A 27588-nucleotide genomic window follows, 5' to 3' on the forward strand; every position below is an offset into this window, starting at 1 on the left:
GTTGTAGAGGTTTAACTTCATTGTTTTGAATGTGGATATCCAGTTGTCTCAGCACCATTTGTTGAAGACTATTCTTTTTTCACTGAATGTTTTGTCACCCTCGTCAAAAATCAATTTGCCATAGATATTTGGATTTATTTCTGAATTCTCAATTCTGTTCCATCAGTTCATATTCCTGTTCTTATGCCAGTACTACACTCTTGACTGCTGTAGCCTTGCAGTAAGTTTTTAAATCAGGAAGTGTGAGTCTCCTACCTGTCTTCCTTTTTCAATATCATTTAGGCTATCTGAGGTCCTTTGTACTTCCTTATGAATCTGAGGATTGGTTTTTTCATCTCTGTCAAAAAAGCCATTTGAATTTTGATGAAGTTTGTATTGAATCTATATCACTTTAAGATTGCTATATTAACAATATTAAGTACTCCGATCCATGAATATGGGATGTTTTTCCATTTATTTTGGTTTTAAAATTTTGTTTCAGCAATGTTTTCCAGTGTACAAGTCTTTCACCACCTTGATACAATTTATTTCTGATGATTTATTCTTCTTGATGCTACTGTAAATAGAATTGTTTTCTTGATTTCTTTTTTGGATTGTTCATTACTGGTGTACAGAAACACAACTGATTTTTGTATGTTGATTCCCTACAATTGTGCTGCATTTTTTTTATTACCTCTAGTGGTGTTTATGTATATTCTATGAGATTTTTAATGTGCTATTGGATTTGATATATTAATATTTTTTTGAAGATTTTTGCATCTATATTCATAAACTATATTGGTCTGGAGTTTTCTAGTACTATCCATGCCTGACTTTGGTATCAGGATAATACTGATATAGGTTTTTATTTGTAAAATTCTTAAAATATAGGAGCTACATATATGCCACATATTTCTCTCCAGATAAACCACTCTGCCCATTATGGTGATAGCACTCTATAGAAGTAAATTGGGGAAGTTAAATCAGTGTCAATTTACTATAATTTTCTTTTTTTTTAAGATTTCATCTATTTTAGAGAGAGAGTGGAAGTGGGGGGAAAATAGGGAGGGGAAGAAGGAGGGGGAAAGAATCTCAAGCAGACTCCATACTGAGTATGGAGTCCAATGCAGGGCTTGATCTCAAGACCCTGGGATCATGACCTGAGCTGAAACCAAGAGTTGGACACTTAACTGATTGAGCTACCCAGGCACCCCAATTTACTATAATTTTCTAATACCAATTTCTCTTCAAATCTTTGAGAGAAAAGTTTAGGCTTGGCTGTTAATGCAAAGTGATTTAGAAATATATGAGTTTGATTATTTTTTCTTTTTGGGAAAATTATTTTAAAGCCCATAATGCTCTACTGATGTGATTATTTACATTTTAAAAGCACCTGTCATAATATTTTGCAAAAATGATTTCTTTGGAAAAGAACTCATGTGTACCTGTTAGCAACTATAAGGAAGTTAAAGTATTTGTATCTGTGAATGTTCTTATCTGTCTGTCCTTCCCTTCCTCCAGTAGTTGTTGCTCTTTGTTTGGGTTCTCCTTATAGCTTCCAATTCTCTAATAATCTTTTATGATTAGTACTTAATCCCAGCAAACAAAAATATTCAAGGCATTCCTATGGATTATGACGAGGAAAAAAGAAATTTTATCAAGAAGAGATGGGCTATTAGTATTACTCTCAACTTTGTGCTCAGATTCATAATAAGGAAAAGGATATAAAGCATTCAAGATAAAAATACAGAAATTGTTAAGTCAGTAAGCATTTAGCTTATACAAGCTAGCTGAAGTGTACAATTAGGTGTCCCATAAAGGTTTATTTTCCTGGGGTGCCTGGGTGGCTCAGTCGTTAAGCATCTGCCTTTGGCTCAGGGCATGATCCCAGCGTTCTGGGATGGAGCCCCACATCAGGCTCCTCCACTGGGAGCCTGCTTCTTCCCCTCCCACTCCCTCTGCTTGGGTTTCCTCTCTCACTGGCTGTCTCTCTCTGTGTCAAATAAATAAATAAAATCTTAAAAAAAAAAAAACACGTTTATTTTCCTAAAAAGGAAATAGATTAGATGATGCTATTAAATAACAGTGGTTAAGATTCTAAATGCTAGAGTAAGACTGGTCCTATTCAAAACCTGGCACTACTGCTTTGATAATGTAACCTTAAACTCCTTAATCTCTCTAAACCTTGGTGCTTTGGCAATAGAATAGGGATCATAACAGTACCTACCACACTCAATTGTAAGACAGTGTTAAGAAAAATAGTAAATTTTTAGTAAAAGCTTAATTGTCTTTTCTTGTAGCTAAAAGCTATGGAAAAAATAAAGGATCTGTTTATTAATATGATTGAATGAAGTGTTTGCTTTAAAAATATATCAACCTAGTCGGGAAAAGTTACATAAGGTAAGTTATATGAACATTCATGTTTTTATATTTATTTGGTAATATGAAGAGGAATGTGTGCTTCTGTTATGCATTCCTTTCTAAAAGAATGTAATTTAATTTCATATTACAAAAGTTATTTCCAGAAAGGGGAGTATACAATGAAGAATAATCATAATAATCTATAATATTCCTTTAAATATTTAGCTTTTTTTCAACTACTATTTTTCTCATCAGGTTTTGTTTGCAATAATAAGAGAACAGTCCTTCAAAAACCGTTGTTGTCTCACAGATGCTCTCATGCTGATGTGTCATTTACAAATAAAGATACCGAATCCTTAACACTTTTTTCCTCCCTCAAAGACAGTCTATACCAAGTAGAAAATGAAGCAAGTTTACTGATGATTTTCTTATTTATCTGTTCTGTGCACTGTTCTAGAAAGGATAGAAGACTTATATTATTTAGTCTGATTTTAATATCGTTTAATTCAGTGAAGAAAAAAGAAAGCCCAATCAAATCCTATTGCATTACTGAAATAATGAATTAGTTTTTTTAAACAATTCTTTTTCATGTATTTTTGTAGGAAGTCATACTATTTGAAAAACATATTCTAACTTATTTTTGTGTAGATTTTAAGAGGGACTGAATACTGACTACTTCAAAATTGTTTGGTCCAGCCCATTAACACTTATTGGACACTGAATAGATAACAGGGACTTCCAAGTATGTATTTCAATTAAATAATACCACTTTTTTTTTTTAAGAGAAAGAAAGTGTGTGACTGGGGAGGGGCAGAGGGAGAGAGAGAATCACAAGCAGGCTCCACACCCAGCATGGGCCCATCATGGGGCTCAATCTCACAACCCTAAGATCATGACCTCAGTTGAAATCAAGAGTCTGTATCTTAACCATCTGAGCCACCCAGGGGCCCTTAAATAATGTCACTTTTATTGACAAAATGATATCTCTTAGGTTTACTACAGGGTATGGTATTTCTCTAACTTTTCCCCATAATAATACTTTGTATAGCCCTCTACACTTCCCCTTTTTAGCAGGGTTCACATTTATAAATAAGTATTTGGTTGTAATTATTACACTTTTGTTAGAATACAAGTTCCAAGAGGACAAGTCCATCTTATTTATTAGCACATCCCCAAATCCAAATCATAGCTGGCACTTAGCAAGCATTTAATAAATTTTTATAGCACTAAGGATATTCCGAAATTACCTCTGATGGCCACTAGTCAATGCATACCTCCTCAGATATGGGGCATAGTCCAAAGCTGCCTCTATCAGAAAATATCTTTCAAGACATCCGTTTTACTTACCTTTAACATTCATGTGACTTTAATCCATTACATGTTTCTTTTAATGTACGTTATTCTAAAGAAGAATTGATACATCAGGGATAAACATAATTTTAAGGATACAGCTGTGTGTGAATGTGTGTAGTATATGGGCTACATTTGATTTTTAGCAAATGTCTTAAACTTAAGTTAGTATCTAAAAAAATGGGTTTAAGAATACTTAACCGTGAAGGTTTTTGTTGTTTTTTTAGAGAGCAAAGTGAAAATGCACTTAAAATACTTGGCATACATAATATGTACTTAAATATTGGCTCCCTTTATCATCTTTTTTTTTTAAGTAAACTCTATGCCCAACAAGGGGCTGGAACTCAGGACTTAAGATTAAGAGTTTCATGCCCTACCAACTGAGCCAGCCAAGTGCCCCAGCCCTTTTACCCTCTTACTAGAAATCTTCTAGATTCCCTTCTAAGAACCTCATTTATATCTGAATCTTTCCATTAAGTATACATGGTCAATAACTGTCAACTAAGAACTAAAAGTTCTCAACCTTTGAGCAAGGATTATGGCTAATCAACTATTCAGAAATCCTGAGCCTACTGAATACTTCATAGATGAAAATTTTCTAGCCAAAAATTTTAACCAGTGCCAACAATGTCCACAGAAAATTTAAATTGAATTAATTTTTATTACTACTTATTTAACACAAGTTTACTGTCTTAGACAAATAAGAATTTATAGAATCTGTGCTTTATTGCACTGGAGAGAAATTTGAAACGCAGTTATGTTGACATAATGCAATTTGTGGGAAATGAGAGACGATGTTCTCTGGAATGCATGAAGATTCTCAATGATTGTTGCAAGGAATCACAAAAGAGATCTTTGGTCCAAAGAAGATATCTCTGAAAGAAAGTAGGACATCAGTTAAATTCAGCTGAAAACTAAGATATCTATTAGTCTTTACTGGGTTAAAAATGGACAAGAATTTCAGATATGACTATTCTTTTTAGGAATAAAGTACAAAGAGAATGAGTGGGAGAACTCGCCAGAGGAGCAACAAAGACCAAGAAGGTACTCGAGTCTCCCGCTTTCCTCCCCTTTGCCATTGATATAATGCTATCATTGAACTCTAAAGAAATGGAAAAATTAAATGATTTCAAAACCTTATGATCATACCAAAAGTATTATTTCTCTTACATGAGTGGGGATGGGCCATGAAGTTTAAATCCATAGATAAGAAACAGAAAGTTAAAAAATTCTCAATAAATAAATTTCTAGGTTTTATAGGGAAAGGACAAATGTTAAGCTATTCAATTCTACTGTTATGGGAAAGATCACATAAGCTAAAGTAAAAAAATGCATGAAAATAATATAAAATTATATCATGATTATGACTCATTAGAAATATATTTAGTATGTAAACTCTAATGTAAGTATAGTTTACAGTGCTATATCATATATTTGTAAGTTGCTAAGAGAGTAAATCGTAAAAGTTCTCATCACAAGGAGAAAAAATTGGGGGTAACTATATGAACTAATGGATGTTAACTAAATTTATTATGGTAACCATTTGGTAATATATGTCTATCAAGTTATTATCCTGTATACCTTAAACATATACAGTGCTGTATGTAAATTGTATCTCAATAAAAATAAGAAGAATATAGGATGGCAAATTAGAATTTGTGTTTACAGGGGGGAAAAAGGAAATATACTTAGCAAGGTAAATCTGTTGGTACTGGGGAAAAGGTAGCCAAATCAGGTAGAAATTACTTTTGTGTATCCAGACTTCTATTCTCATCCATAACCACAGATGGTCACAAAATTATATCATAAATTAAATACAAGTACTTCTCAATATATTGGTTTCAGGTCTTACAATTACAAAAGAGCAAACATGGTATTTTAATATTAAATAACATTTCATTTATGCAGTCTTGGAAATATTGTCATTTTAATGGAATCAATTAACTCACATTCTTGATATCATTTAGTACAAGTCATTTTCAAACTTTATCATGCATTGAAATCACCTAGAAGATTTGTTAAGCCATAATTGCTATGCCTCACCTACAGTCTTCCTAATTCAGTAAGTCTGGTCTAGGGCTCAAGGATGGATGTTCATTTTTAATAAGAGCTAAGTGATATTGAAGCTGCTGATCTGGGAGCCACACATGAAGAACCAACTGCCTTGGTAGAAAAAAATATCTGGTCCAAATCAGAAGACCTGATATTAACTAGTTGCGTGGGATGGTGCTGGTCATTTTACCTCTCTGCACCTTTCCTTGATAAGATGATTATATCTGTCCTTTCTACCTCACAGGTTTCTTAGAAAAATGAAAAGATGATGACATATGTTGAAAGTAATTTGAAAGAGCTAATTTTGGTATGAAATAGCCAAGATCATAGTATTTGAGGCTCTTCAGTAACCAGAAGATGATTTTAAAAACAAGAGCCAAAAAAATTATTGATTTATCTGCCATCGTATTATACTTAAAATGCATCTATTTTCCAAGTCAGTAGATAATTTTTATTTAGTTCATTTCTGGTTAACTCATACATAGAGCTAGAAAGGTTTTCTTTGACCATTACCACATCTCTGTCCCATTAATTATTTGTCCCTCTTCTCTAGGATCTTTTATCTAAAGCCTTTTATTGGTTTTCAAATTGATTTAAGATATCAACCTTGAAGTTGACCTCTCCTACTGGTAGATTTTTTTTGTGGTAAAAGATAGGGAATTTAGAATTTAATATACTGGAGTGTTATTAATTTTCTGGATTATATTTAGTTTTATTAAAATCTGCCAAACTGTTTCTTAAATGAAAACATTCAGTTTCAGATACAATGGTGATGATCCTAGAAAATAGCTGAGATTTCACTAGGATTTTACTAAAAAAGAGTGATTAAACATCAGTAAACCCATTATAAAGTTGTCGTAAACGAGAGTTGTTATGCGTACATTTTATAGCCATATACTTTGTGATTGCATTTCCTTACTTTGGGCAGCAGAGCAATTCGCTGAAGTTGCAGTAACAGATCATCTCACATCCCTTCCCATCCCAGAAGTGATCCTGGACGTTTACATCCATCTTTGTCAGGTCAGTTACTCCCTCTGGAAGGTTGTGACAGTTGCGATCTCTTAGTGTCTTTCTGTAGCAAGAGAGCCGATTGGCAGGCATGGCGTGGACTCCTAGCAGCAAAGTTAGCCCAAGGGTGACAGCAAGTACTACAAATTTCATTTTGGCTCTTTGCCCTGAGATAGAAGAAAAAGCAAAATGTGTCAGTGTTTGTTTTTTTAAAAGATGGAATTCATCCGAACATAAAGTTCTGTAGCATTCTCATAAATATTTGGATAGAAAGATTGTGAGTTGATCTTTTCTACTTTCTTCTTTATGTTTCTCAAAGTGTAATTTTATGACTATTGACAATAAAGTCCCTTAGAATAATTTTCAAGATCAAATGCCTGGGTTCCACAACAAAATATTAAATAAGAAATGCTGGGGATCAGGGGGAGGTGATAGTAAGAGCCAGTCTGCATTTTTAAGTACCCGAAGTAATTTTTATTTTTGGTATATTCAGTAGAGAAAAACTGCTTTTTAAGGTGGTAAAACTCAAGTGAATTTCTAGAACGAATATCATCATCAAGTTCTGTGGTTCTTTTTTCCTTTTTTTAAAGATTTTATTTGTCAGAGAGAGAGAGAGCGCGTGAGAGAGCACGCAAAAGCGTGCACAAGCAGGAGGAGAGGGAGAAGCAGCTTCCCCGCTGAGCAGGGAGCCTGAAGCGGGACTCAATCCCAGGACCCGGCATTATGACCTGAGCCAAAGGCAGATGCTTAACCGACTGAGCCACTCAGGTGTCCCAAGTTCAGTGGTTTTTGACTCGCATATCCTAACAACATTGTCAAATGTTGGGTTCCACTCTGACAGGAACAAAAAACCTATCTATTCTGACACTGAGAAATAATATTCTGTACATATATTTATAGTTCAATTAAGTTTTTAAAACCTACCAGAAATATTTTGGGGCTCCTTTTTATTGCAAATTTTTAGTGATATTGTGAATTTTTATCCCACGTAGATTACTTCATCTTAGCCTCATTGAAAACAGAGACTTGAATTTCCTCTAGTAAACATTTAGCCTGTTCTCAAACACCTACCATGCTGGGGAGCTCATTATTGAATGTGTATTCTGCTATTATTGACTAAGTCAACCTATTGTACTGATGCATTCTAACATTTCCCTCACTGTAAAATATTTTTCTGTAGCTTCTACCAACCAGTCCCAGTTTGAGCTTTTGGGGTCATACCAAACAAGTGTTTTTCTCTTCCAGTAGAGAATTCTTTAAATACAGTATTTGCATACAACTGTGGAATATTCATCATCTATTTTTTCTTTTTTCTTTTTTTTTTTTCATCATCTATTTAATGAGGCTTCTCTGGCTTTCAGGTTAGACATGAAAAGAATGGCGGCTATTGTAGCAAAGAAAAACTAGCAAAATAGTGGAGGAATCAGAATCAGAATCCACAGCCATTGAGATTTCATCGTATTAATAGATGCCAAAGGATCTTTCCTACCGTGGAATAATAAAAAGATGGGAAGACATATATGTATATTGTACTTTGAAAGAAAAGAACGTTGTTGAAAGGAAATTTTTGTATGAAGTTTTCAGTGACTAGCTACATCCCAAAGGTGAATTAATTTAGGTACGATTGTGGATTTTTTTAAAAGGACAATTATTTTAGAGTAGTCTTTGGTTTAAAATAAAATTGAAAGGAAGGTATAGATTTCCCATATACCCTCTGCCCTCACACATACATAGTCTCCTAGAGATCAACATCACTCACCAGAACAGTACTTTTTTTTTTTCCAGAGATGAATCTACATGGCACATCATAGTCTCCCAAAGTCCATAATTTCATACGTGGTGTTGTACATTCTATGGGTTGGGCAAATGTATGACGTTTATCTGTCATCACAATATCATACAGAATATTTTCACTTCCCTAAAAATCCCCTGTGATCTGCCTATACATCTCTCCCTCCTTAACTTCTGGCAACTACTGATTTTTTTTTTCTAAGATTTTATTTATTTATTTGACAGAAATAGAGACAGCCAGTGAGAGAGGGAACACAAGCAGGGGGAGTGGGAGAGGAAGAAGCAGGCTCACAGCAGAAGAGCCTGATGTGGGGCTCGATCCCATAACGCCGGGATCACGCCCTGAGCCGAAGGCAGACGCTTAACCGCTGTGCCACCCAGGCGCCCCACTACTGATGTTTTTTATTGTCTCAATAGTTTTACCTTTTTTAGAATGTCATATAATTGTAATCATACAATATGTAGCCATTTCAGATTGGCTTCTTTCACTTAGTAAAATGCATTTAAGTTTCCTCCATGTCTTCATGTCCTGACAGCTCATTTCTTTTAGTACTAAATAATATTCCATTGTCTGGATGTACCACAATTTATTTATTCATTTACCTACTCAAGGACATTTTGTTTGCTTCCAGTTTTTGGCAATTATGAATAAAGCTGCTGTAAATCTCCACGGACCAGTTTTTGTATGGTCATAAGTTTTCAACTCCTCTGGATAAATACCAATGAGCGCAATTGCTGAATTATATGGTGAAAGTATGTTTAGTTTTGTAAGAAACTGTTCAGCTGTGTTCCAAAGTGAGTGTACCATTTCGCATATCCACCAGCAACATATGAGAGCTCTTGTTGTCTCATATCCTCACCAATATTTGGTGTTGTCAGTGTTCTGGATGTTGGCCATTCTAATAGGTATGTAGTAATATCTCATTGTTGTTTTAATTTGCATTTCCTTGATGACATATGATGTGGAGTATCTTTTCATATACATATTTGCCATCTGTATATCTTCTTTGGTGAAGAATCCGTTAACATCTTTGGCCTATTTTTAAAATCAGGTTGGTTGTTTTCTTATGTTGAGTTAAGAGTTTTTTGTATATTTTGGATAACAGTCCTGTATCAGATGTGTCTTTTGCAAGTATTTTCTCCCAGCCTGTGGCTTATCTTCTAATTCTCTTGACATTTTCTTTCACAGAGAAATCTTAACTATAATAAAGTTTAGCTTATCAATTATTTCTTTCATGGATTATATCTTTGGTGTTGTATCTTAAAAGGCATCACCATACCCAAATGTTGATTGTATTCAACAGAGTTTTATAGTTTATCTCATATAGATTTTGTATGTATTTTGTCATATTTATACCTAAGTATTTTATTGGGGGGTGCTAATGTAAACGGTATTGTGTTTTTAATTTTCAAATTCCACTTATTCGTTGTTTGTATGTTGGAAAGCAACTGTTGCTTGTATATTAACCTTTGTGTCCTGCAACTGAACCTTATTAGTTCCAGAAGGTTTTTTGTTGATTCTTTTGGATTTTCTGCATAGACAATCATGTCATCTGCAAAGACAGTATTATGTCTTCTTTCCTACTTTATATACATTTTATTTCCTTTTCTTGCCTTATTGTATTAGCAAGGACTTTCAGTAGGATATTGAAATAGAATGACGGGAGGGCACATTCTTGCCTTGTTCCTGATCTTAGTAGGAAAGGTTTGATTTTGTCACCATTAAGGATGTTAGCTGTAGGTTTTTTGTAGATAGTCTTTATCAAGTTGAGAAAGTTCCCCTCTATTTCTAGTTTACTGAGAATTTTTATCATGCATGCGTGTTAGGTTTTCTCAAATGCTTTTTCTCCATCTATTGATATGATCATGTGATTTTTTTAAATCTATTGATGTGATGGATTACATTAATTAATTTTCTTTTTTTTTTTAAGATTTTATTTATTTATTTGACAGAGAGAGAGACAGGCAGTGAGAGAGGGAACACAAGCAGGGGGAGTGGGAGAGGAAGAAGCAGGCTCCTAGCAGAGGAGCCTGATGTGGGACTCGATCCCACAACACTGGGATCATACCCTGAGCCGAAGGCAGACGCTTAATGACTGCGCCACACAGGCGCCCCCCCCACCCACATTAATTAATTTTCAAACATTGAACCAGGCTTGCATACCTAAATCACACTTGACTGTGGTATATCATTCTTTTTATACTTGTTTGGATTCAATTTGCTAATATTTTGTTGAGGATTTTTATATCTATGTTCATGAGAGATAATTGGTCTATAGCTTTCTTTTCCTGTAATGTCATTGTCTGGTTTTGGTATTACAGTAATGTTGGCCTCATAGAATGAGTTAGAAAGTATTCCCCCTGCTTCTATCTCTGAAAGAGATTATAGAGAACTGGTATAATTTCTTCCTCAAATATTTCATAAAATTTACCAGGAAACCCATGTGAGCCTGGTGCTTTCTGTTTTGGGAGGTTATTAATTATTAACTTAATTTCTTTAATAGATGTAGGTCTATTCAGATTGTCTGTGTGAATTTTGGCAAACTGTGTCTTGCAAGGAGTTGATTCACTCATTTGGTTTAACAGATTTATGGGCACAGAGTTGTTCATAGTATTGCTTTATTATCCTTTCAATTTCCATGGGATCTGTAGTGATGTTCCTTCTTTAATTTCTGGTATTAGTAATTTGTGTCCTCTTTTTTTTCTTAGTTTACTTGGCTAGATGCTTATTGATTTTTTAAATCTTTTTAAGGAACCAGCTTTTGGTTTCATTGATTTTCTCTATTGATTTCCTGTTTTTAACGTCATTGTTTTCTGCTCTAATCATTTTTTATTAAGGTATTGATTTTTATTTTCTTTTTATTGTGTGAAAAACTTCAAATATATACAAAATAGAGATAATGGTTTAATGAACCTCAAGATCTCATCCGTTAGCTTCAATTTTTATCACCCTATAGCCCCCCCTTATTTCACCTATACCTCCCTCTTTTTTTCTGCCTCAGTTTTGATTACTTTGAAACTAATTCTAGTCATCTCATCTTATCCACAAATATTTCAGTGTATTTCACTAAAGGTGAGGACTTTTAAAAATCATAATACAATATCCTTTAACATAACTAAAGAAATTTAATAATTTTTTATATCATCAAAAAGCCAGTCATAGTTTAAGTTTTTCTGCTTAAATTCCTAATTTTCTCCTTTTATTTTTTGACTGAAGTATAGTTGATATATCGTATTAGTTTCAAGCGTACAACATAGAGGTTTAGCAATTATGTATATTATGAAATGCTCACCATGATAAATGTAGTTACCGTCTGTCATTATACAAAATTATTACAATATTATTGACTATATTCCCTATGCTGTACTTTTCATCCTTGTAAATTATTTATTTGATAACCAGAAACGTGTACCTCCTAATCCCTTCCACCTATTTTGCCTATTCCTCAACCCCCTTTCCTCTGACAACCACTAGTTCTCTATGTTTATAAATATTGTTTCTTTAAAAAAAAAAAGAATTGTTATGTCTTATTGGAGAATTAACCCCTTTATCATTATGTAATATTCTACTTTATTCTTGATGACTTCTTTTTGATGCCTGCTCTGTCTCAAATTATTATAGCTACTCCTGCTTTCTTTGCTTAGTGTTAGTATGGTATATTTTTCTCCATACACTTACTTTTTATCTATATGTCTTTTTTTTTTAAGTTTTTGTTTGTAAGTAATCTCTACAGCCAGCGTGGGGCTTGAATGCATGACCCTGAGATCCAGAGTCACACTCTCCTCCTACTGAGGCAGCCCGGTGCCTCTATATGTGTCTTTTTACTTGAAGTAGGTTTCTTGTAGACAACATATAGTTGGGTCATGGGTTTTTTTTTTTTTTCCTTCATAGTATCATTCTCAATTCTTTACTAACACCTATAATAACTGCCATAACAAGATACCACAGATTGGGTGGCTTAAACAACAGAAATTGATTTGTCACAGTTCTGGACAGTGGAAGTCCAAGATCACAGCAGATTTGGGCTCTGTCATTGGCTACCAGATGGCCTCTTTCTCACTGTGCCCTTATATTGTTTTTTTTCTGTGCACATGTGGAGAGAAAGAGAAGTGTCTGGTGTTTCTTCCTCTTCTTCAGTTCTGTTGGATTACGACCCTGTGCTTATGACCTCATTTATCCTTAATTACCTCCTTAAAGGCCCTATCTCTAAATACAGTCACGTTGTGTTGGGGTTAATGCAGAGCATGAAATCAGCCATAACACCTGGCTCGCTAAAATGTAACACAGAGGCCACTGAGGGCAGGGAAGGTTTCGGAGAAGGGCGTAGGCCTTTGGCATGCTGAGTGACCACTGTGCCATTGGAATGCCTGGGGAGTTGCCTTCCCGAAACTTTCCTAGCCCAAACAGCCGCCCTGTGATCTAAGAGATGTAGGCATTGTCCCTTAGGCTATGTTTAATAGACAGCAAATTAGCATATCGTATCTTTCCTGTAAACACATCCTCCCAGTTTCAGTAAGACCCTTTGTCACACATCACATGCTTGAGGAACAGTGATAAGGATTTGTGATTATCCTGAAGGACCAATAAAAGCGGGAGCAAAGAAGAGGAAAGCGTCTTCCCCTCTGAGGGTTGACCCTCTTGCCTTCTCTCTTTCACAGCAAAGTTTCATCCGTTGGTACAGGGAGTACTGGCCATTCCCGGCAACATTGCGGGTTAGAACTTCAACATATGGATTTAGAGGGGAGCACGATTGAAAATTATTCAGCCATAAAAAAGAATGAAACCTCGCCATCTGTAACAACATGACTAGAGCTAGACAGAATAATGCCAACTGAAATAAATCAGTCAGAGAAAGACAAACACCACATGATCTCACTCATATGTGGAATTTAAGAAACAAAACAAATGAGCAAAGAAAAAAAAGGGAGAATGAGAAACCAAGAAACAGATTCCCAACTACAGTGAACAAAGAATGGTTATAAGAGGAGAGGGAGGTGGGGGAATGAGTGAAATAGGAAATGGGGATTAAAGAGTACACTTATTCTGATGAAAAAAATTATAAAAAATGCTTTTAAATTATTAAGCATTATATACGAAGTTTAACATTGGTCATGTTTTTTGATCCACTCTGATGATCTGTCTTTTAATTGGGACATTCAGACCATTGCCATCCAAAGTGATTATTGATACATTTGGACTAATATCTACCACATTTGTTTTTGTTTTCTATTTGTTGCCCTGTTCTTTGTTCCTGTTTTTCTCTTTGACTTTTTTCCCCTCCCTTCTTTTGTGGTTTTAATTGAATATTTTATATGATTCCATTTTCTCTCCTTTCTTAGCATGTTGGTTATGCCTTTTTTTTTTAACTTATATTTTAGTAGTCGCCCTAGAGTTTTAAATATACATTTGCAACTAATCTACATCCCCTTTTAAAAAATACTATACCTTGGGGCATCTGGGTGTGAGTGTCCAATTCAATTTGGACTCAGGTCATGATCTTAGGGTTGCAAGATTGAGCCCTATGTTGGGCTCAGTGGGGAGTCTGCCTGAGATTCTCTCTCTCTCTCTCTCTACCCCTGCCCCCACTCTGTCTCTGTCAAATAAATAAATCTTTATTAGGGGGGAGAGGTAGAGGGAGAGGAAGAGAAGCAGACTCCCTGTTTAGCACAGAACCCAACTTGTGGCTCCATCCCACAACTCCAAGATCATGACCCAAGCCAAAATCAAGAGTCAGATGCTTAAAAGAGTCAGAGCCAGCCAGGCACCCCAATAAATAAATCTTTAAAAAAATACCATACCACTTCATGGCAGCGTGAGTACCCTATAACAACAAATTGTCTTAATTCCTTCCTCTCATTCCTTGTATCATAACCGTCATTTGTTTCCCTTATATATAAACATACATATGCATATATATACGATCTATACATAAACATGCATAACTGAGAACATCATTGCTATTATTTTTTTCATCATTGCTATTATTTTGAACAATTATCTGTTAGATCAGTTAAGAATAAGAAAAATACATTTTTCTTTTTCTTTTACTTTTACTTATTCCTCTTTTCATGCTCTTCCTTTCTTTATGTGGCTCTGAGTTTCTGACCTGTATTATTTTCTTTCTCTCAAAAGAACTTATTTTCACATTTCTTGCAAGGCAGGTTTACTAGCAACACATTTCCTCAATTTTTATTTGTCTGAGAAAATCTTTCTTTTTTATGTTTGAAGGATAATTTTGCAGAGTACAGAATTCTAGGTTGAAATTCTTTTCTCTCAACAATTTAAATATTTCACTCTATTCTCTTCTTTTTTAAAAATTAAATTCAATTAGCCAACATATGGTATCATTAGTTTCTGATGTAGTGTTCAATGATTCATCAGTTGTGTGTAACACCCAGTGTTCATCACATCATGTGCCCTCCTTAATGCCCAGTTACCCCATTCCCCCACCCACCTCCCTTTCCACAACCCTCAGTTTGTTTCCGCGAGTCAAGAGTCTTGCATGGTTTGTCTCCCTCTCTGAATTCCTCCCGTTAAGTTTTCTCTCCCTTCCCCTATGATCCTCTGTGCTATTTCTTATATACTCCATTCTCTTCTTGCTTGCATGGTTTCTGAAGAGAAGTTGGATATAATACTTATCTTTGTTCTCCATAAGGAAGGTGTTTTTTACCTCTGGTTTCTTTAAGAATTTTTTTTAACCTTTGATTTTCTGTAGTTTGAAAATTGTATGTCTGTATGTAGTGTTTGGGTGTACTGTTTGGTGGTCTCTGAGCTTCCTCAGTTTGTGGTTTGGTGTCTAACATTAATTTGGATAGATTCTCAGTCATTATTGTGTCAAGTATTTCTTCTGTTCCTTTCTCTCTTTCTTTTCCTTCTAGTATTCCCATTATGAGTATGTTATACCCTTTGTAGTTGTCCCACAGTCCCTAGATATTCTGTTCCACTTTTTTTTCAGTCTTTATTCTGTGCTTCATTGATTATAACCTCTGGCTCAGTGATTTTCTCCTCAGCTGTGTCCAGTTTGGTAATGAGCCCATAAAAGGCAAGCTTTATTTCTGCTAAAGTATTTTTCATCTCTAGCATTTCTTTTTTGGTTCTTTCTTAGAATTTCCATCTCTCTGCTTACTTTGCCCATCTGTTCTTGCATTCTGTGTCTTTATCCATTAGAGTCCTTAGTATATTAGTCATGGTTGTTTAAATTCCTGGTCTGATAATTCTAATATCCCTGCCACGTCTGGTTCTGATGCTCATTTTATCTGTCTTTTAGTATGCCTTATAATGTGTTCTTGATAGCCACATATGATGTACCAAGTAAAAGGAACTGCTGTAAATAAGCCTTTAGTAATGCGGTAATGAGATGTGAGAGGAGAGGAAGCATTTTATAGGCCTATAACTAGGTCTCAGTCTTTTAGCAAGTCCATGCTTCTGAGCTGTGACTTTCACAAGTGTTTCTCAGGTTTTTTTCCTCCCCTCTTTGGTTGGAGCCTAGAGCCAGCTGCAGTTGGATATTTCTCTTTCACTAGGTCAGTTATGCTCTGATAATACCTAAGCAGGTTAGGTTCTGGTTAAGTAGTTTCTTCTGAGAGCAGGCCTCCTTAAGAACAGAGCGCTCTGGCATATTTCAAAATGGTTCCTTTTTCTTCCCCCTGATGAAACCCTGAGGGGATTTTTCTGTTATTGACTGTGCGTACTTGGTTCATTCCTAGAGGTAAATCTCACAATATTGTGGGGGACCCCCATGACTGAGTCCTTGTGGAGTTATTAACTCTCAGAGTTGTCCACAGTGAGCCTCTACCAACTCATTGATTGGGTTCAGGTTTTTTGTTGGTGGTGGGTTTTTCGTTTTTTACCCTGGCACTGGTACCCATGACAGTTTCTCCTAATGCGTCTCGGCTCTGAGAAGACTTTAATCCCTATATTTATCTGCCTGTCTTCCCAATCTTGGGGGCATGGTTTCCCCTGTGTCCTCCCCTCTTTTATGAATCCAAGAAGAGTTGTTGATTTTTCAATCTGTTGAGCTTTTTACTTATTGTTAGGACAGTGTAGTGATTTCCAAGCTCTTTACATGTGGAACTGGAAACCAGAAGTTCTGATAAAAAAATTTTTTGAATAAATATATTCATGCTTTTTTCTAAACTTAGAAACTAAAAATATTCCTTCATACTCCAAAGAGCTTAATATTTTCTCTGATTCATAATCTAATTTGAATTAGTTATTTTGGGCTTTGCTTATATGTTTTCTTAGAATTTTAAATATTTAATATAATTCCTATCTCCAAACACTAGTGAAAGAAAAGACAAATATGAGATCTATTTCACTTTATATTTTTTCAGATTTGATGGAGCAAGACACTTAGTGTTGCATTATATTACAATCTAATATAATAATGCCTTCCAATAAACTTTTTACAGATCATAGTTTAAATTTTATATTTTAAAAAATATAATTCTCTGAGGTGCTCTAGTTCTCAATTTCTTCAGTTTAGGGTCTTCTTTATACCCATTAGATAAGTGATATTTTTTAAAAGAGCCACATTTCTTGACATTTTTTTAGGTTAATCTTCAAAGAAGTTTAATTAGAACTTCTGTTCACTGAACATTTACTGGGTGGGAGGAATTACCACAACCATTAAGCTTTAAACAATATATTGAGATTTAAAACTAAATTCTATACAGGCAAAACTTTTTTAAACAGTTTTATCAAGTAAAATTGACATATAATAAACTGTAAATATTTAAAGTATACATTTTGATAAGCTTTGGCATATATATATTCCCATGAAACCATTACCACAATCAAGATAATGAACATATATGTTATCCCTAAGTTTCCGCATGCCCTTTTGTAGTTCATCACTCTTACCTCCTCCCTTCCCTCCACTCTTATACAGACAACAACTTATTTGCTATCTCCAAAAATAAATTTGCATTTTCTAGAGTTTCATATAAATAGAATCATAAAATATGTACTCTTTTTTTCTGACTTGTTTCACTCAGCATACTTGAGATTTATATATGTCATTGTGGGTATCAATAGCTGATTTCTTTTTACTGCGAGAAGTATTGCATCATATATGCTATTGATTGTTTATCCATTTACCTGTTGATGGACATTTGAGTTGTTTTATGTTTTGGGCTATTGCAAATAAAGCTGTTTTGAACACTTGTGTATGAGTCTTTATAAGGTCATAGCTTCATTACTCTTGAACTAATACCTAGAAATAGAATGGCTGAATTGTATGATAGGAGTTATGTTTTACTTTATAAGAAATTGCTAAATTGCTTTTCCAAAGTGATTGCACCATTTTACATTCCCACCAACAGTGTATGAAAGTTCCAGTTTCTCCACATTCTCTCCAAGACTTGGTCTGGTCAGTCTTTTTAATTTTTGGCCATTCTAGTAAGTGTCTCATTGTGGTCTTAACATTGCATTTCCTTAATAATTAATGATGTTGAGCCCCTTTTCATGTACTTATTTGTCATCTGTATGTCTTCTTTGGTGAACAACCTGTTCAAATCTCTTGCTCTCTTTTAAAAATTGGAGTGGTTTTCCTGAGTTTTGAGAGTTCTTTACATATTCTGGATACAAATTCTTTATCAGATACATACTTCCTAAACATTTACTCTTTACCTATGGCTTTCCTTATCACTTTCTTAACAGTGGGCTTCAAAGAGCACAAGTTCTAAAAATTGATGAAGTCTGATTTATCAATGTTCTCTTTTTCTTAAAAAAAAAAAATGCTTTCATTGTTATACATAAGAAATCATTGCCTTACCCAAGGTCATAAAGATTTTCTTTTATGTTTTCTACTGGCTTTAGAATTTTGGGTTTCCCATTTAGTTCTGTGATCTATATTAGTTAATTTTTTATTTAGTGGTGTATGAAAACTGCATGTTTTCATACAGTTGTCTAGTAGTTTCAGTACCATATTTGAAAAGATTGTTGTTTCTCTGCTGAATTGCCTTTGCATCTTTGTCAAATATCAGTTTTCAATATAGCTGTGAGCCTGTTTCTGGACTTTATTCTTTTCCATTGATCTATTTATTTATCTTTATACCAATACTATAGTTCTGATTACTGTCACTTTATAATAATTCTTAGAATCAGGTAGAATTAGCCCTGAAACTTTCTTCCACAAAGTTGTTTTGGCAATTATAGGTCTTTTGCATTTCTGTATGAGTCGTATTATCAACTTCTCAATTTCTACAGAAAAAGCCTTCTGAAATTTTGATTAAGATTGCATTGAACCTATAGATAAATTTGGAGAATAATGGCATTCTAACAATATTAGATTTTTCTGACCCTGAATATATTTTCATGCTTTTATTTTTACTCATTTGTGGTTTTAGATTTCAGATGTGTTTCTTATAGGTAATCTATCATTTGGTCTTGCTTTTTTATCCAAACTGACAATCTCTGCCTTTTAAATGGAACATTTAGATCATTTACATTTAATGTGATTATTGACATCATTGGGTTTAACTGACTAAGCCACCCAAGGTGCCCTGACATCATTAGGTTTAAATCTATCAACTTGCACTTTGTTTTCTATTTGGTCTATTTGTTCTTTGTTCCTTTTTTCCTCTTTGTATGTGTTCTTTTGGATTAATTGAACATTTTTTTGTGTGTAATTTCACTTTACTTCCTTTGTTGACATATAGCTATAATTCTTCATTTTATTATTTTAGTGGTTGCCTTAAGATTTATAGTATATGTACTTTAACTTATCATTCCCCTTCAAATGATATTATACTTTACATATAGTATAAAAACTTTACAATAGTATACTTCCATTTCTCTTCTCCCGTCCTTTATGCTATCACTGTTATATATTTTACTGATGTATATGCTAAAAACTCAAAATATATTATTATTGTTGCTTAAACAATTGTATTTTAGGGCATTAAATAATAAGAAAAAATCTTAAGTGTTTATCCATGTAGTTTCCATTTCCAGTGTGCTTCATTTTTCTGTGTATATCCATGTTCCATCTGATACCATTTTCCTTATGCCTGAATGGTGTCCTTTAACATTCTTACAGTGTAGGTTTTCTGGTGAGGAATTCTTTAAACTTTTGTATGTCCAAAACTGTCTTTATTTTACAATTGTTTTTGAAAGATATTTCTGCTGGCTATAGTATGGTAGATTGACAGTTTGGATTTTTTTCAGCACCTTAAAGATGTATCTGTTTTAACATCCTTTGCTGCTAATACTAACATATGTATCAATTCTGTGTTGGTTTCAGTTGATTGTTTATTCCAGTTGTGAGTTATGTTTTCCTGCTTTTTTGCATATCTGGTAATCTTTGATTGGATTTCAGACAGTTTAAATTTTTGCATTTTTGGGTGCTGGGTATTTTTGTATTCTTATAAATATTTTTGTGCTTTGCTCTGGGATGTAACTAAGTTACTTGGAAACAGTTTGATTCCTTCAGGACTTGCTTTTATGATTTGTTAGATAGTTCTAACTCAGCTTAGGGCTAATTATTCCTCATTACTGAGGCCATTCCTTCCTGCATAGTCTACCCAATGGCCAATGAATTACCAGTTTTTTTCAATTTGTCTTTGTGAGTATGCCTGACTTTTTGTGAGTGCCAGACACTCTGTTCTCTAATTCTTTCAGATTTTTCACCCTGACCATAGATAGTTTTCTCATTTGCATGCATGAATCAGTTTTCTGAATACTTCAGTGGGGCCCTCTGCAGACATCAGCATTCTCTATATATCCTTCTTCTCTCCAGTACTTTGTTCTGTGAATTGTGGCTGTCTCAGTCTTTCTGACTCTCAGCTCCATTTTCTCAATTCAGGGAATCTGTAGGATTCTGTGTTCCCTCTCTTTATTTTTTCAGCCTGGAAATTCCCTCAAGGCAATAGACTTGGGGATATACCTCATTTGTTTCCCATCTCTCATAGGACGATGTCCTTTGTTGCTTGAAATTCAGTGTTTTGTCAGAGGTTGTTTCATATGTTTTGTCTGGTTTTTTGTTGTTGTTTCAGAGGAGTGAGTAAATCTGGTTCTTTTTACTCCGTCTTGGGTAGAAGCAAAGCATTCTATACTACTCTTACTATTTGCAACTATTTTTGGAGGAATATGAAGGACAGATACCCAAATCTTACAGATTCTAAAAATGAGCTGCATGGTACTCTGATAATTTAAATACTTAAGCCAAATTCTCAGAACTATGTTTTTCCCTTCCACAGCCTTTCCCAAATTGAATTATGGTTGCTCTGACTCCCATCTCTTGGATAGGGTGAGAGCTACTGGGTCCCAAAGCACAACAAATAAGACCCATTATGGTTTGCACAAGGAGCCATTCAGTCTGCCCTTCTTATTTCTGGAATGATGCTTGTATATTTTGTTCTGGTTGATTAAGGCTGCTGAAAATAGCCTGAAATCATTCTTCTATCTTTAGACCCAAATCTTCATTTACTGCTTCAGGTGAATTAGAATTCCTCAGCCCATACCAAGACCAAGCTGGCAAGAGTATTCAGGAGAAGAGCAGCCAATACTGGGAAAGTGAGAGAATAAAAAATAGCACTGTTGTAGAACTCACTGATCAAGTAACTATGTGTGAGAGAGAAAAAACAGGAGCAAGCTGGTTTAATTTGGTTCAATGTAACAGACATTTTTTAGTATTTCCTTTATGCCAGGCACTGTTCTAAGTACCAGCAGTGAAAAGGAATTAAGAAAAATATTAATAACTAAACCTATCCTCTTCCAATCCCTCCAATTACTTCAGTTAAAGCTAAAGTCATTGTGGTGGCCTCCATATGCAATCTGGCTTCCTGTTATCTCTCTGAAATTATGTACTCTTCCCCTTGTTCTTTCTGTTCTAGCTAATCCTCAAAAATACTAGACACATTCTTGCCTTAGGGCCTTTGCACTGGTTAATTCCTCTGCTTGGAAACCTCTTCCAACAGATTAGCTGCATGTCTACCTCTCTCACCCTCTTCAAGTTTTTATTCACTTTGCTTCTCAGTAAGATCTATTCTATTTAAAACTGTTTCTCCCCTCATTCTCAATCTTCCCTAGTTGCTCTACTTTTCCATGGCATTTATGAACCTCTAAATTGTTAAAAAAATATTCTTATTATGTCTCCCAGAACTTGAATGTAAGCTCCAGGAAGGCAGGGTTTGTCTGATGTGTATCCCCCAACCACCTCAAACAATGCCTGGCATGTTAGTGAAAGAATAAACAATATACTCTAATCTCTAGATGCTTATATATAGTCAGAGAAGGAGGAGTTTCTCAGATTGCTAAACTCAATATCAAGTTGCAGGGAATGATTTATTATGGGAAGATGTTAGTGAGCTGTCAAATTCTTAAATTTGGTTATCATAAAGTACTATTGTTTTGATTAAATTGTATTGTATTTTTTTCTAAATAGTCTGACCGTAAAATGTACTTCCCAGTTTCTGTTCTGTTTTCTTTTTTTATCAAAACTATCGTTTATTCTAGTCAGCTCATACCTGACTTAAAAAGTATGTATTTACAGGGGCATCTGGGTGGCTCAGTCGGTTAAGCATTTGACTTGATTTCAGCTAAGGTCATGATCCCAGGGTCATGAGATTGAACCCTGGGTTGGGCTCCACACTCACTGAGGAGTCTTCTTGAGATTCTCTCTCTTGCTCTCTCTCTCTCTCTAAAATAAATAAATCTTAAAATATGTGTGTGTGTGTGTGTGTGTATACTTCTAACAGAAGATTCAACAACAACAAAGACCCCTCCCCTTTTCTCTAACCTCCCTTACCAGATTACTATTTAAAAAATTGGGTGGAGAGAGAGAGTTGTAAATTCTTTGTAACCTTTTTACCAATTGTGTTTGAAGAATTTTTCTATTATATTAGTCATTAGCATTTTTCATATATTTTACAGTTTGGGTCTCCCTAGGTTTTTTGGGGGTTTTTTGGTGTTTTTTTTTTTTTACTATACAATCATATTGTTCTTATTTTTAGTGATTAGCTTAATTTTGTCTAATTCTTGTGGCTTTTGGAAAAAGTTGTGCATTTACTAAGCTTGGGCTCTTATTACCCTTTATATGTTTCCTGCATATAAGTGTAGTTTGTTTGTGAGCTCATTTCATGTCTGCTAACTGCTTAAGCTTTCTTTCTATTAGATGGTTCTAATTATAGCCAGAAACCTGATTGGATTTTTTTTAAATACTTTTTTTAAAAAGTAATAATACTCAGTATAAAACATGGAAAATACAGAAAAGAATAGATAGAATAAAATACAACTAGAGTTTCCAGGTAGAGATAAGGGTTGTTAGCATTTTGGTATATCTCTTTTTGGTATGCATAGGCATTAAGGAGAAATTGAGATGGCCAGGGACAGAACACTGGGAAACTAACATTTGTAGACTGGATGGAAGAAAAGTCAGAGAAAGATGTTATACCACAGAAAGGTATTGAGAAGGATATACAGGGTCATAAGATAATGAGAAAAGGGGAAAAGGATAAATGGGTGGAAAGGTGAGGACAAACTCATCACAAAGATTGGTATTAACTGAGGTATATTCCTCAGAGTGTCTCCACTACACCCTGCTACGTAAAAGCAGATAAATTCAAAATCATATATCACCACTCCCTGACCTCTTTTACAGTCCTGTGTCTCTAATTATATACATGATATTGACACTCAGATGACATTTAATATTGTTAAAATATATTTGTCAGATAAGATACAGGATACTCAGTTAAACTTGAATTTCAGATAAATAATAAATAATTTATAATATGAATATGTCCTAAATATTACATAGTTTCTATCTCAAGTTAATTTTGATAATTTATATTTTGTTAGAAAATAGCTCATCTGACCCACTTAAAAATATATTGCAATAAAGATATATAGAGTATATCCTTATAATTAAATAGAAATCTTTCTTCCTCCATTAGGATTTTTATACATGCTGCCTCTTTAGAAGGAATGCTCTTTACTTGCCTGGCTTATTCTTGGCTTTCCGTTCTCAATTTAAATGTCATTTTTTCAGAGGCTTTCTCTGACCATCCAATCTAAAGTAGTTTCAATTTGATTCTTTCATGGTGCCTTCTTTTTCTAATGATATTTATCGCATTTTAAATTATATATTTATGAGTTTACTCATTTTATGTCTATCATTCCGTTAAGACAGAAAACTCCATGAAGGCAGTCTATTTTGTTCACCACCACATACCCAGCGGCTAATACAATGCATGGCCCCTATATGTACTATTACATGAATGATTCTCTGAAAATACTTTTTTTTGTCCTGAGGAAGAGTCTGCAGTCATTTCATGGTATCTAAAAAATGGTGAACTTTGTAAAGCTAATCCTAAGGCCTTCCTTCCACTTCCCCTCCACATCTACCATTCACTATTGCACAGCTGGTAGGAAGACCAGTCATCTCTTCAACCCTACACATATGTCTTTGCCTTATGGTTCCCTCTCACCTCCTCTCTTTGTGTTAATTTCTGACCAAACCATCTATTGAGGACAAACCTCAAACTCATCTCTTCTAAGAAGTCTTCCCAGATTCAGCCCATACCACTCTAATAGCTCCCTTGTTCTATGTGCCTATAGCACTCATGCGTAATCCATCCCTTAAGAACTGTGAATTTGACTAAATAATGGCTTTCATTGTCTATTTTTCATAAGCCAGTTAACAATAAAGAATATGGCTATCGTTGGGAGTGGGAAATTCACCGAAAGGCATTTGGCCATTGAGTAAATTGGTCATTCTGTGTATTTACCTGGAACCGTGAAGGAAGATATGGAAGCATCATAAAGGGTCTTATAGAACATGATTAAGAGCTTGGATTTAATTTAATATATTAGGAAACCATTTTGATAGAGTAGTAATGTGATCTGACTTACATCTTAAAAAATAATCCTTGACTGCTTTACAAAGATGTGCTGTGGTGGTGGGACAAAATTGAAAGAAGAAAAAGGCTATTGGTGAAAGTTGATGGAAGATAAGAGGCAAGAGGGAGAGAGTCAAGGATCACTCTTAGGTTTTTGACACGAGTGATACTGACATTTTTTGAGTTGAGGAAGAACTGGATGGGGTCAGTTTGGGGGAAATTTAAGAGTAAATTTTCAGACAAGTTAAGTTTGAGATGCCTACTAGAGATTCAAGTGAAGATGTTGAATAGGCAGTATGTGTCTGAAGGTTAGGGCTAGAAATAAAAATTTGAGAGGCATCAGGATGTTTATTTATATTTATAGCTATGGGACTGGCAGGGTCAGTACAGATTAAGAAGAGAAGAGACAAAAGACTGAGACCTGGGGCAAGCCAATATTCAGAGGATTGGAAGAGGAGATGCCAGCCTCATGAAGGCAAGTACTATAACGTCTACTGTTTTGCATCTCTCAGAGCGCCCGCTTCAATACTGGGCTCACAGTCAATGTTCCAAAAACATTCACTGAAGGAATGAACAAATAAATCGCTGGAAAAGCAAGTGGGTATGTTGCCATACCATGCACCTTTTCTGAATATGTCCATGCCAGAGCACAAAATAGTGCTTCTGTCAGTCTCAGTCACATACTAGGATGGAAAGTTCCACACCTGGCAAGCACTTACTGGTAGTTTTTTTTTTTTTTAACACTTAATAAATTACATGTTTGAACTGAAGTTTTCTCTTCTTCTTGTACTTGAGTGCAGATAAATAGATTTAACTTTTATTTAGCAAGTGGAAAAATGTCTCAGCCACTATGTTCCTGTGATACATTGATTATTTTTTTCATTAGAAGACACCAACCTTAATCCTTGGCAACCCATCAAGACCATAGATTTTCAAGTGCCAACAAGAGTGAGATGACTTTGGCAAATTTGAAGCAAACTGCTCTATTTTTTTTTTTTCTATTTCAGCTGAAGTACATGCACTTAAAATTCCTCCTGGAGTACATCCAAATTACAAAAGACAACAAAGTTAAAAACTGAATATCTAACGGAATAAGCAAGAGATCCTTAGATAGTTATCTGTTGGTTTTTTTGGATTCAAATTTATGTAATTAATATTGTTCCTAACACTATATGATACCATTCATATCCCAAGAGTGGCATAGTTCCTAAAGGATCGATGCAGAGGATATACAATCATGGTCAAGGTATTTCCAATTAAGCAACAGATCATGGCCACCATCATAAAATAGGGAATTGCAAGTTTTGATTATATGAGGGTATTTGCCATCAGAAGGCTTTTGAATGGTTGAGTTAAATGAAGACTTAAAAAGAAAAATTATCCCATTTAATGGCCAAAACTAACAGGGCTATGTAGTTTAAGTGTTCAGAGATTTATGGTGCAGTGCTCATACAGACAAGTGTTGTCACTTCTGGGAACTAGTATTAAGAGCAATGGAATGGAACAGAGTTGATGAATTAGACAGAAAGGGCAGTCCATTTTCAGATTTCAAAACATAGCAAGAGAGAAGCAAAGGCTCCAAAAACAAATGAAACTTCCAGCTCAGAACTTGACATTTAAAATATCAAAAATTATAGTTGGAAGAGATTAAACTTACCATCTAGCCTGCGATGTTCCTCATTCATCTTTCTTGGATGATGAAAAAACTGTCATTTCAAAAAATTTCTCTTTCTTATTAACTGTGTTAGAAGAGGTTTGTGATAGAATGCACCCTGAATCAGAACTTCTTAAAGTGTACGTTACAGAAGAGGTGGTATGAGAAAGTAGATAAGCCTTTCAAACAACATTAAACCAGACACACTCAGCCCAAGTACCCAAGAGACCTTCATCAGTGGAAACATGAAGTTCACATCCTTCCTGAAAGTAATCTTCCTTCAGAGAATGCGTTCGGAGAATGCTGTGAAATGATACTAATACTCAGTCTTGCATCATCCTACTTGTTTTCCTGGCTATAGTAGATCATCATCACTGGAAAAAAGGACCAGCATTTGGGGGAGCTTTTTACAGCTTGTGGAACTAAGTTAAGGAATTTTAAAGAGGGATTTTTACAAGCCTGAAAGGGAAAAAGTGTTCCCTTTATCTTAGCAGTACAGACACTGTAGTGTGTTCTATGGTGGGGACACCAAGCATGAATTTGGTGAATTCCCTCTTTGTATCACACGGTTATAGGAATTAGGATTTTAGAAGCAAGAAAAAACCCTTTCCTTTCTTAGATATTGCCGTTAACTTCACATAGGGTCAGTAATATAGAGGTATAGCTACTGCATTAAAAGACTAAACTTGTATACTTCATTATTCTCACATAATTCTGAGAGGTGGAATAAAAAGGTCCTGTTATATGGGGTCAGATTCAGAGTGGACATGGGCATTAAGCAGGAATCACAGTGAGGGAGCTCTTTATAGACCTTTGATTCAGCGACTCTCTCAGTTAAGGAATGTACATTTTCTAGTCCCTTTTAATCTGATTATTGTCTTTTATCCTAGGAAAAATTATCTTTTTCAAAGTATATCCATCTCCTTAGAGAATCCCTTACTCTCTGACTTTCTCTTCTGATTTAACACATAAATACATTTCTGCTCTAATCGATAGCAATAATTTATAGTAGAATAAGTGATACAAAATGATATTTAAGAAAAAATACATACCCTTTCTTCTCTGTTCCTTTGGTCTTCTTGGCAGAGGAATCTTCTTAAATGCTCCAATTCACTGGGTGAGTTTGGGCAAAAGGAGAAAAAAGGAGGTGCTAGAAGGAGGTTACTTACAAATAAACCCTTTGTCTGCCTTCTGTCTTGCCCGGGATTGACAGGCGCACTGCTCCAGCCAGGACTGGGGGAGGAGGGGAGTGAAAGAGAGACAGGGCTCAAAGAACTGCCTCCCTTGGATTCTTCCAAACCAGGCAAGGATGAACTGAACAGCTTCTCACAGAAGGAAATAACTAGTCTCTACAAGAACCTCAGCGAGGCAGACTCTGGAGCAATAAAATGTAAAACCTGAGGGATTTAAAAAGAACACAGAGTAATTTTAACCTTAGGAGAAGTGTGTGTGTGTGTGTGTGTGTGTGTGTGTGAGAGAGAGAGAGAGAGAGAGAGACAGAGACAGAGACAGACAGACAGACAGACAGAAACAGAGACACAGAGAAAGAG

At 34.9% G+C, this 27588-nt stretch overlaps 1 protein-coding gene and 1 long non-coding RNA gene across 2 annotated transcripts; one reads left to right on the plus strand and one right to left on the minus strand.

The window, feature by feature from the left end:
• The first annotated feature begins 1917 nt into the window (after window positions 1-1917).
• LOC121101881 lies at window positions 1918-6756 on the plus strand. Its single transcript, XR_005833924.1, has 3 exons — window positions 1918-2379; window positions 4674-4734; window positions 6671-6756. It is a non-coding gene; the product is annotated as an uncharacterized LOC121101881 (long non-coding RNA).
• Window positions 4480-27473, minus strand: SCRG1 (stimulator of chondrogenesis 1). The gene is made up of 3 exons (XM_040626442.1): window positions 27091-27473; window positions 6662-6917; window positions 4480-4565 (listed from the first exon to the last, which is right to left on the minus strand). Exons 2-3 carry the CDS (start codon window positions 6901-6903, stop codon window positions 4511-4513), a joined length of 297 nt encoding a protein of 98 aa, XP_040482376.1. The 5' UTR covers window positions 6904-6917; window positions 27091-27473; the 3' UTR covers window positions 4480-4510.
• Between the last annotated feature and the right edge of the window lie 115 nt (window positions 27474-27588).

Source organism: Ursus maritimus, unplaced genomic scaffold (genome assembly GCF_017311325.1).
Source record: "Ursus maritimus isolate PB19 unplaced genomic scaffold, ASM1731132v1 scaffold_11, whole genome shotgun sequence".
Taxonomy (NCBI): Eukaryota; Metazoa; Chordata; class Mammalia; order Carnivora; family Ursidae; genus Ursus; species Ursus maritimus.

Excerpts from the sequence above, each read along its gene's own strand:
- SCRG1 (XM_040626442.1), bottom strand. The coding sequence starts at position 6,903 with ATGAAATTTGTAGTACTTGCTGTCACCCTTGGGCTAACTTTGCTGCTA. Across the intron at positions 4,566-6,661 it reads GAATTGCTCTGCTGCCCAAA|AGATATCTTCTTTGGACCAA; the intron begins GTAAGGAAATGC and ends ACTTTCTTTCAG.